Source organism: Macrobrachium rosenbergii, chromosome 54 (assembly GCF_040412425.1).
Source record: "Macrobrachium rosenbergii isolate ZJJX-2024 chromosome 54, ASM4041242v1, whole genome shotgun sequence".
In the NCBI taxonomy this organism is placed as follows: domain Eukaryota; kingdom Metazoa; phylum Arthropoda; class Malacostraca; order Decapoda; family Palaemonidae; genus Macrobrachium; species Macrobrachium rosenbergii.
Window position 1 is genome coordinate 16,855,103 of NC_089794.1, and position 12,500 is coordinate 16,867,602.

The following is a 12,500-nucleotide window of genomic DNA, read 5'->3' on the forward strand; positions in this document are numbered from 1 at the left end:
GTGAATTATAAGAAGCCCCTAGCAGCAAGATAGCAACAACAACAACAACAACACAACCAGACCAACGTAAAAGACCGAGAAAGACCTGGGGTGGGGGTCTCTCGGGGGGTCTTTGTCTGGTGGCTTTTTGTTTTGGGCTACTCACAGCGATGGCCTCGGCGTGGGTCACCGACGAGAAGTTCGTGTTGTTGGCCGCCAGCAGGAGGTCTCCGGGTCTCAGGCCGGCTCTCCAGGCGGGGCCGCCTTGCTCCACGCGCGACACGTACACGCCGATTCCTGCGGAGGGAGGAGAGAAGATATTGAGTGCACTGATTCTCAGGAGGAGTGAGAGGTTGTATTGTGTCTGCAAAAGAATGAGAGAAGTTGAATAAAAGAGGCTGACGGTTTTCCTGTGGAAAAATGCAAGACGTTGATGGTATTGTGTTTGCAATGAAAGAAGTTGATGATTTTCCTGTGCAAGAACAGAAGTTGATTTTATTAATGTCTGCAGAAGCATATAGGAAGTTGATAACTTTGCGAACGTAGAAGTATACAAATAAATTTATAATACTGTTTGCTTAAATCTATATATTTTTATCCTGTTAGGCAAAGTAATGTGTTACTCAGTATATGGTCCTAAAACTAAATATGATTTTTCCTTCATTTTATTGTCATCTGTTAAAGGTAAATGATATCCACTGAACACGTTAGCCTGGTCTTAATCTAACTGAAAATAAATGTTATACATAATCGAGAGCAAATTTCTCTCACATGCTGTTATGGTTCAGCATTTATTCATTATAGACTTCTCTAAATCCAACCTCTGTAAATATATTGTTTAATAATTATGATTTTAATACTGGAACATGTAAAAGCTGTTTCCTTTTGAGAGAGAGAGAGAGAGAGAGAGAGAGAGAGAGAGAGAATTAAAATTTAAAGGCACAAGGTACTTCCCAGCAAAAGGCGAACATGAGCCTGCCTACATCTACGGTAATAATTAAAACCCATTAAAATGAGAACCCCATCTATCCCATTATTTAGATAGTTCAAATGCCTTACCTAGCACACTATTAACCCCCAACAATCGACACAAATATTGTTCAAGATCATTTTCAGTCTTCCTACAGGCCATTAGAAGCTTCTTGCCGAGGCACCATTGCCTCTCTGTATAACCAGAGCATTTTTACAAAAGTACCCAAAAGAGAAACCACAAAATGATCATCTGTAGTCCAACCCGAAAGTTGTACCACAGACCTAGCCATTCCGGAAATGTTAAGAAGACGACATTACTCGATATTTGCACCATTAAATGAATTAATTTTACGCTAAAGTAGATGGTGTAGCGAATTCATTCATCCACAGGACTTAGCTAAAATTTAATTTCGGCACAATACAAGGCTAAACTAATCCTAAATCAGCAGCATAAATAAAAATAAATGACAATACAGTAATAAGAACTATCCATATAAAGACTGGTAGAAATTATAAAAAAATGCCAATTACAACAAATAAAAACAAAAAAAAAGGCAAATATCTAAGCATAAAAATGATGAAATGAAGTAACACATAAAACATGAGGACTGGGATAAAATGAATGTAAGAAACCTCAAGAAAAACCAACCCATAAATACTGGAAGTAAATGGTTATAAAAATAATTTGATGACAACAACAATTAAAGACATAGAAAGTGTAAGAATAGATATCAAGACAAAGACGCGAAAACAACATATAAAGAAAAAACAAATAAATCTAAGAGATAAAAAAATTACAATAGAGCTAGAAATAAAAAAAAGACAAAAAAACTACAAAATATACCTTACGAGATAAGCACGAGAGCTCGCATAGAGGAAAAAAAAAAAAATTCAAACTACAGCAACTTCAACTTTGGCACCAAACCAGACACTTCCTAACTTTATAATGGGATTATGCCTCGCGAATAATAAAGCTCATATTTGAAAGGACGAAGAGGAGAGGTTATAAAACCCAGCTATAAAAGTCAAAATTTGACCTACGGGATAAACGACAGGAAAGAGGAAGTGAAGGAACGAGAGAGAGAGAGAGAGAGAGAGAGAGAGAGAGAGAGAGAGAGAGAGAGAGAGAGAGAGATTATCAGTAAGGGCAAAGGATATAGCATGAACAGTTTTGAAAGCTACAAGTTTTTAAAACATACAGATGAAAGCATAACGAATTATATAAAGTCAGTAGCCACCTCTCTCTCTCTCTCTACCTATATATATATATATATATATATATATATATATATATATATATATATATATATATATATATATATATATATATATGTGTGTGTGTGTGTGTGTGTGTGTGTGTGTGTATATAAATATACATATGTATATATATATATATATATATATATATATATATACACACATACACACACATACACACACAATAACTGTAGATGAAACTCTTTACGTAGCCCCGATATAAATTCATAAGTACAGGAAGAAAAATACAAGCATACACTTTTAAGCATGTATGCTAAGCATGTGTATACAAGCCAACACTTACTACCGCGCATGCTCGCGCATACAAGTAAATACACTTAGCGTACTGTAATGTCGCTATCTGACCCCCTCCCCCCCCCCCCCCCAACAAAAAAAGACAAGAAATAACAAAGAAAAATTCCAAACGTCTCTTAAATAAAAGCCCGGCAAAGACAAGCTGAGAAACGTGAATAATCCATTAGGAAACACCATTCAAAGACTTTCCTTCCATTATCCATTATAATAATATATCAAAAAGGCATAAAAAAAGGGGGGGGGGTTAGGGGTAGGGGGGAAATAGTTTAGGGACATCTATTCGCTTTCACGAAGAAGAAAGTGAAAATGCGGAGCAAAGAGGAACTTCTCCAAAAGAGTGAGAGAAAAAAGAAGTCACTTCTTCGCATCTGGTCACTCCGGTTCTTTGACCCTTGGGAAGTCTTTTGGGTGGCATTAGAGCCTCGGGGGATATACGGCTTTTTACAGCTTCTCTTATAGATATTACGTGTGTTTTCTTAACTATACGCCTTTTCTCCTTTGAGAAGGGTTTCTTCAGATGGCGTTAACCAACCGGTTCTCTGCAAGTCCTGGGATGAGGTTGCTAGCTCGACGCCCTTCTTCATCGTACCTATGATTGGCATTAACCGCGTATGTATCGTGTTTAGTATAAGCCCTTGGGGATGACCCGGTATGTACGCGGCGTGTTTAGTGCAAGCCCCTGGGTATGACCGTAAAAGTAAACAAAAGACTACATATTATAAAGACAAAAAAAAAAAAAAAAAAAAATACCGCCTTTCGTTTGTCTTTATGATATTAACAGTCTTTTGTTTATGTTTTTACGGTCATCCCCAAGGGGCTTGTACTAAACACGCCGCAAAAGTGGATGCACACCGGGTTAATACCCCTGAGATCTGCCTCAGACGACTAACTACCAGATATAAAATTCACTATTTGGTGAACAGAGGCACAGCGGAGTTTTTAGGAAATGGGATCAAGGGATCTAATCTCCAACACCTCCCCCTCCCCACAAACACCCAGGCCTGTTGCCATGATCGATCTCGGGCTAGAAAAGTGCATGGAGTTGCAAGTCACAACTTAATAGACAGCTGTAACTACAGCAAGGTGTATTGGACTCATTTAGGCCTCAATTTAACCCATTGCTACCATATCTATTGCAAGTTTCAGCTAATGCTTCGGTCAACTGGCGAAGCACATAGAGAATGTAACTGACAAGAACTGAAGATTTTTGTTGCATTTATTTGAATGTACTTTGGGTTGGCATAGCGGTGTTATAACTAAAGTCAAAGGCTAGGGAGGATGCCCCCAGGTAATTACTGGTATGCTGAAACACACAGGATGCTAGGGATGAATTAATCTCCGTTAGGATAAGTTGTGTAAAATCTACACTTACAGGCTCGCTGCTACTTTTAAATCTGCATTCTCCCTTTCACTTCGCTTCACAACTGGGTTCTATTCTGTCCTAGTCGAACTGAAGCTGTCTGGTTTTCCTTCTTTAAATCTTATTACATATCTATTACGTAATCAATAAATACGAAGCTCTAGAAAACAGTAGTAGTCAATATAGCATTGTAGACTTCGTAATTTTATTCAGTTATGAATTTTACACTTTTTTGCGAGATCATGTGTGTGTGTGTGTGTGTGCGTACGTGTGCGTGTTAGATGAGTAATATTTTAAGCTTTACAATAATGAAAATATGTTCGAGCACAAAAGGTGGTGACGGTACAAATTCGTAATAGTTGCCCATTAATTGTAAGAAAAAGAAAACGGACGTTTTCTTTCATGAAAGACACTCGATTTGCGGAAGACTGAAAAATTATTCAACGAAATCGGCATTTTTAATGAATTCGGTGGTAGGGTAGGGTGGGTGACCTAAAATCAATTTGCCTCTCCGTCAATGACAATTGGTGCCTATCTCAGTTGACGCTTGACAGCCGTCGAGGATGGATGTAATCTCTCTCTCTCTCTCTCTCTCTCTCTCTCTCTCTCTCTCTCTCTCTCTCTCTCTCTCTCTCTCTCTCTCTCTCCCAAGAAAACACCTATACAGTTTACTATGCATAATGCGTAGTGTGTAACAAGAACTTTCATGAATGACCGTACTTGTAATAAGTACATAGCCTGTATACGCCTATTTTTAAAACCCTATAATTAAAGAGACGAAAATTATATACATAACATAAAAGTGCAAAAAAAAAACTAGAAAGCTCATTAGTAGAGCATCAAAACCCCCATACACACTGCGTCATTCATCCATTTCTGGCAAGGGCTGGCGTTTTCTGGATATTGGCTGAGAATAAGTGTTAAAATCATTACTCGATCACAGTCTCGTGAATGTCACCAAACCTGTCACGAATGGGATATCCAGCTGCTGTACCAAAGCTCCGGTATATGTTATTTATTGATATAAACTAGGCGCAGCATTAATTTTGAAATATTTTATACAAATAAAAACAAATCAGAACAAATATGTTCATGATATTTATTAGTATAAAGTAGGCGTAATATTAAATTTCAAGTATTATATAAGTAACAAGTGCAGAACATATATGCTGATGTTATCTACTGATATCTATTGATATGTGATGAGCGCAGTATGAATTTTAAAATATTATACAAATAAAAACCAATCAGAACAAATATCTTTAAACACCTAGCGCAAGCCTCGTGCCTAAGCAAACGATTATGAAAAAAAAAAGAAAATAAATATGAGTTATGTAAAATAGGCCCTATAACTAAGAGGCCTATATCAATAAGAAACAAGTAAAAAATGTGCCGAAGTTTCTTCAGAGCAATCGAGTTTTCTGTACATCGCATAATCAAGGCCACCGAAAGTACATCTATTTTTCGGCGGTCTCGGTATAATGCTGTATGAGCCGCGGCCCACCAAACTTTAACCACTGCCCACTGGTGGCCTATCCTATATCTTTCCAAGAAGCACGATTATGGCTAACTTTAACCTTAAATCAAATAAAAACTACTGAGGCTAGCGGGCTGTAATTTGGTATGTTTGATGATTGGAGGGTGGATGATCAACATACCAATTTGCAGCCCTCAAGCCTCAGTACTTTTTAAGATATGAAGGCGGACAGAAAAAGTGTGGACAGAATAAAGTGCGGATGGACAGACAACGCCGGCACAGTAGTTTCCTTTTACAGAAAAATAAGGCCACGCAATGAAAAAAATAAAGATATGGCTCTAAACCTCTATTTAAAATCAGACAAAATAGATAACTCTAGCTGCACTATTAATAAGACAAAGTATATATACGCTCATTACACTAACTATTCCTCTTTCAGAACATTCCAAACGGCTTTTCATGCCTCTGGATTTATGCTAGCAATAGCAATATATATAATTTACTCGATATCTACACTGAAAGTGGAATTCTTATAATGTAAAAGGACAAATACTCAAGCTCACACCTCAAATTGATCAAAGGTTGATAATAGACTACGAAACTGACAATGGAAATTGATAGTAGAAACGAGTCTTTGTACTTAAGATTTATAACGTGGGAGCCGTACAGTTACTAGCTACTATAATTCCAGTACACCATAAAAACAGTAAAATAATAAGCTAGTTACTTAATTACTTTGTACTTAAAGTAATTAAGTAACTGTTTTAAGTAGGAAAAGTTGCGTGACGGGGAACACGAAACATCAAGAGAAAAAGGTTATTCTTATTCTGATACAAAAGTTACATAAAATTATAAAATTATCATTCATATGGAACACGCCTAATATGCCCTTATTACAACTTGCCCAGAAGCATATTTAAAATAGTGTGTGAGCTCTGAGCTATCAGTGTACCGCTAGGGCAGAGAGAGAGAGAGAGAGAGAGAGAGAGAGAGAGAGAGAGAGAGAGAGAGAGAGAGAGAGAGAGAGAGAGAGAGAGAGAGAGAGCGTACCCGTAATCAAAATTCCTCACAAACACAGTCAATACCGACTCATTCAATGTTTACGAATAAAATTCCAGGCGAAAAGAATAGAGTAGACGTTGCATTCACACAGCAAACGTTATTTCTTTCACCTGAGTATTTATTTCGTCATGTCTACTTTTTTGCACTTATACAAATTATTATTATTATTATTGTTATTATTACTACTACTATTATTATTATTAGTATTATTATTATCATTATTATTATTATTATTACAGTAGCAGGAGTAGTAATTGCTGTGTTGTTGCATCATTTGAATTAATTTCATATTGAGTCTTCTCAATTTTCCGTACTAATTCTTTTCTCGTCTACCTTAATAATAGACAACAACAGGCCAATGTTCACACTTTGGTAGAGAGAAATACATCAGCAGCGTGTGTTTACCAGCTTTTATTGTGGATACAACGGAAAAAGTAGTGAAATACGGGGGTTAATCCCGCGGAGTTCAACAACACCAACGACCCTGTAGTACAGTATATCTTTGAGAAACCAGCTGGTAAACTCTACGGGATTGTCCCACCACATTTAACTACGTTTTTCTGTTGTATACAGAATAAAAACTCTGTTGTGTAGACAATAAAAACTGCTCTACACACGCTGCTGATGTATTTCCCTCTACCAAAGTATCAACACTGGCAATTATTGTCAAATATTAACGAAGAAGAAAAAAGAAACAACTAAAACAATGAAGTTAATCCGAATGATGCAGCCTTCCTATTTAGGACATGTTTAATGGAGGGCCTACTTCTTTCCTATTATTATTATTATTATTATTATTATTATTATTATTATTATTATTATTATTATTATTATTATTATTATTATTTTATACAACAATAATGTGACAATATTTTCAAGGATCAAGGCTAAAGGATCATTACCGTTACAAATAGGCTTCAAAAGAGTAGAATCCCTAAATATGAAACAGCGAAAAACAGTGAGAAGAAAACAACAATTGACCCTTTCAGTCGAGAAACATGCCAAACGCCATCCTGGGCCAAAGTATTTTTAATTTAATTTATTATATTTAAAAAATGGCACTTGGCATGTTTCTCGACTGAAAAACTCAAATTATTATTGAAAAAAGACAAGCAAGTATACATAAATTCACTAATAAATATAGAATAGCAGAAAAAAATATACAGTAAGTAAGAAAACAAAAGCACCATTAAATGTCACTTTAACAAAGAAATACAATGAATAGCCTGGAATTTCAAAAACTATGGTCAACGACGCTGGAGTCCAAACAGTAAAAAGTTTTGTGAACTAAATGGTTTTCTTGGCAAACAGGAAATTATTTATTCACGTGTGTTAGTGGTACACACACACACACACACACACACACACACCTTAATGGAAAGTAATGACTCTGCTTCATGGAAAACATTAGTACTCGATGAATTATTGTTTGTGACACGGAGGCAAAGTGGAAAGTGATGTATAAATGGGAGAAAATGAACAGCAACAAAACATCTTGTAAATATATAAAGCAATCATCAGTACACACATGCGCACACACATATTTATATGTATGTATGTATGTATGTATGTATATATATACATATATATATATATATATATATATATATATATATATATATATATATATATATATATATATATATGACCTGTTGTCCACCTTCAGGAAAGCACAATAACAGAAAAGGTGAACGTCTGCTAGATTCGCGGGTCGCTTCGTACAGACCACCCACTATCAAAATAGGTCACGGAAATGAAGAACCTGTACACCAGTCATTTTCAGAACAAGAGAGATTACTCCTAATAACTTCAATTTACACCTCACTTTAATATTTTACTCTTTTCTTCGATACCGTATATATAATAATAATAATAATAATAATAATAATAATAATAATAATAATAATAATATTATTATTATTATTATTATTATTATTATTGTTACATTACTGATAGATAGTAACGTTAGTTTTTAAGTTAATCTTATCCTAACCGATAATAATAATAATAATAATAATAATAATAATAATAATAATAATAATAATAATAATAACAACGACACTCTTCTTCATACGATATTCTCCCATATAGTACAAGTCCTAAGGATGATAATATTTCTTTGCACTTGCACGAAGAAGTAACTGCCAGGCTACGGAAGCATTTTACAGAGACCCTCATCCTTAACTCAAATCCTACAGAAGGTCAAATTCGCCAAGGACTCCACAACCTCGACTGCAAACAGCCAAGATTATCCTTAGCCACGAACCCCGATAAAAAGTATGCTTTGCTCTGACCATGTCAATTATGAGTACCATAAACACTCCATGGAATGTCCATAAAACTGTTAATTCGACAAATGCTCCTTTCTCCCTTCATTTCCGGGAATGAGGTGGGGGTTAACCTTGATAATTCCCTGGAATGGGGTAAACCGTCATGGAAGAAAAAGAGTAGAGGATCGTTATGAAGAGTACTGCTTACGGAGGAGGGGAGGAGAGGGGTGACGGGGGTTAGGGAAGGGGAGGCACACCTTTACCTGACCGCGGCTACAGGTAGATTCCACGTGGATTTTCAAGAGTAAAATACGCAGTGGTAGTAGTATGATTTATATCGATTGGTCGGTATGAATTTTGGGTTGTATTGGGTTATATCTTAAATACGCGGTTACATCAGCATGGAATTATATCTGCCATCATTGAGTTTAAATCAACCGAATTGTTACCTTATTGTTGGTGCTTATCAAGATTAGGGTTATACTGGTTACATCAACATATGGTTATAACCCTGACATTATCAACAAACGGGATTATGACACATGGATTATTAACAAACGTATTATAAATCTCTGGGGCTATATCAACTAGGTTCAGATCAACTACAGGGTTATATCAACATTAGGGTTATACAAACGAAACGGGGCCACATCAACAAAACACTTATGAACTCTGGTATTATAAAAACAAACAGGTTATATCAACACTAATGTTATATCACCAAATTTGTTACTACAAAACTGGGTTAATTCAACAAGAGGTTATATCACCGATAGGTTACATTAGCATGATGTTTATATCATTAAGCAAGCTATAGTAAGGCTGGCATTCTATCACACTTGGACTTAGGTTATAATACTGATGTGGTAAAACCTAACGAGGTGTCATCTTCACAGTGGGACTAAGCGCCTGGATTTATATCCAGGTAGGGCAATATACTCTGGCATTACAGTATATCAGCAATGAGGTATAACAATTTTGTGGTTAAATAGTCTAATTTCACGTTAAAGCTAGGGATATAATTACCATTAGTTGTGTAGGGTTATAACTACTATGCAGTTGTGTAGGGTTATAACTACTATGCAACTGTGTAAGGTTATAACTACTATGCAGAGGTGTAGGGTATAACCACTGCGCAGTTGTGTAAGGTTATAACCACTATGCAATTTGTAAGGTTATAACTACTATGCAGAGGTGTAAGGTTACAACTACTATACAACTGTGTAAGGTTATAACTACCATGCAGAGGTGTAGGGTTATAACGACTATGCAGTTGTATGTGGCCTGGGTTATATTATAATGAGGGATTTATATCCTCATCCATCAAATTTTCTGTATTACACAAACGCCGAAGGTTATATCCAGCCTTATAACAACAATGCTTGTTGACGCTGAAGATTACAACAACTATAAGTTTATATCTCAGACTACATTATATCCCCAGAGGGAGGAGGGGGTGGTGAAGTGACCAAGGTTATATCCCATGTTATAACAACAACGCAAGGGGTTACCACAATTATAAATTTATATCTCAGCCTAACTTATATCCCCAGAGGGAGAAGAGAGTGGTTAAGTTACCAAGGTTATATCCAATGTTGTAACAACAATGCTTGTTAACACCTATGACTACAATAATAAATTTATATCTCAGCCTACATTATATCCCCAGAGGGAGGAAGGGGTAGTGAAGTTACCAAGATTATATCCCATCTTATAACACAATGCTGGTTAACTCCCATAATTACAATACCAAATTTATATCTCAGCCTACATTATATCCCCAGAGGGAGGAAGGGACAGTGAAGTTATATACCAATGTTATATCCCAAGCTATAATAACAATGCTTGTTAACACCGAAGATTACAATTATAAATTTATATCTCAATCTACATCATATCCCCAGTGGGAAGAAGGGACAGTGAAGTGACCAAGCTTATATCCCACCTTATAACAACAATGCTGGTTAACTCCTACGATAACAAAACCTATAAATTTATATCACGGACTAACCTATGTCACCAGGGAGGGCGGGGGGAGGTGCAAGGGAAAGCGGAAGAGATCCTTTTTGCATTGGGATTTATACCCAAACAGGTTATACACTTCATCCTAACACGGGGCTATATACTCCGGGGTTATATCAGCGCCAGGGGATTATGTCAACGCTCGCTATGTCGTGACTGTGCCATTGATTGGGGAGCCTTCCCGGCTCAATAGGCGAGAGAGAGAGAGAGAGAGAGAGAGAGAGAGAGAGAGAGAGAGAGAGAGAGAGAGAGAGAGAGAGAGAGAGAGAGGGGGGGGGGTCCTTACTGAGTTCTCTGACTAAGGTCAGAGCACTTTTACTCACTTTCACGAATAAGGAAATCGTGCTTCTACTTTTTTTTTTTAAGAAATAGAATGGCGTTCTGATTTGTTTGGTTATTTTTTTTACAGGAAATTGAAAAAGCCTTTTATTTATTTATTTTTTGCACAATTAAGGGAAAAGTTTTTTTTTGGGTACCTAATGAAAGAAAACTTTTATTTTCTTTCGGCAAACGAAGCCAACTTGATGTTTTGCTTCTTACCAAAATTGGAAAGAAGTCTTTATTACCTTTCAGTACACGAAGAAAATTATATTACATTAAATGAAGAAATTATACTATTTCATAAAGGTCTTTATTTTTACCGGAAGTCTTTATTTCATAGTCGAAAATCGACAGCTTGCAGTTACTACAGAGTTACCACACTGAGAGAGAGAATTTAATTGAATATAGAATTTAGGCCAAAGGCCAAGCACTGGGACCTATGAGGTTATTTAGCGCTGAAACGGAAATTGACTGTAAAACGCTTGAAAGGCGTAACAGGAGGAAAACCTCAAAGCAGTTGCACTATGAATCAATTGTTAGGAGAGGGTGAAAAGTAAAATGAAAGAAAGAGAATATGAAAGGAGGTACAGTAAAAGCAGCGAAAGAGGTTGCAGCTAGGGGCCGAAGGCACGCTGCAAAGAACCTTAAGTAATGCCTACAGTGCACCGCATGAGGTGCACTGACAGCACTAACCCCCTACGGGAAGAGAGAGAGAGAGAGAGAGAGAGAGAGAGAGAGAGAGAGAGAGAGAGAGAGAGAGAATCTGTTCTCACGAACATATTCTACTCCGCCATCACACGATGATTTTGCACTCGAATGTGATTATTTCGGTAACTCTTATTAAAAACATTTTGGATCTTCAGTTATATTAAATACTTATTTCAATGCGCCGAAGTTTCTTCGGCGCAATCGAGTTTTCTGTACAGTCGCTACAGCGTATAATCAAGGCCACAGAAAAAAAATCTATCTTTCGGCGGTCTCGGTATAATGCTGTATGAACCGCGGCCCATGAAACTTTAACTACGGCCCAGTGGTGGCCTGTCCTATATCGTTGCCAAAAGCTAGCTTTAACCTTAAATAAAATAAAAACTGCTGAGGCTAGAGGGCTACAATTTGGTATGTTTGATGATTGGAGGGTGGATGATCAACATGCCAATTTGCAGCCTTCCAGCCTCAGTAGTTTTTAAGATCTGAGGGCGGACAGAAAAAGTGCAGACAGAAAAAAGTGTGGACAGAATAAAGTGCGGACAGACAGACAAAGCCGGCACAATACTTTTCTTTCACAGAAAACTAAAAATGACAGCAATACCTTCCGATATACCTGAATCAATAAAAACAAACCCTTGCATTCCAGTGTCCAAGTAAAGGAGAGCCAAGGCAAACACTTACATAACACGACAAGAAAATTAATCAGTGTAAAAACAAAATGTCAAAATATGAGAGTCTAGACAACCCCTAATATTAG

General features: G+C 36.7%; 1 protein-coding gene across 2 annotated transcripts in view; it reads right to left on the bottom strand.

Moving 5' to 3' along the window:
• The window catches only part of LOC136834789 (whirlin-like), an 846,147-nt gene that overhangs the window by 377,796 nt on the left and 455,851 nt on the right, over positions 1 to 12,500 (bottom strand). For both annotated transcript variants that reach the window (XM_067097498.1, XM_067097497.1), the window contains exon 4: positions 146 to 276. In XM_067097498.1, coding sequence (XP_066953599.1) covers positions 146 to 276 — 131 coding nt within the window. The remainder of the gene's footprint in view (positions 1 to 145; positions 277 to 12,500) is intronic.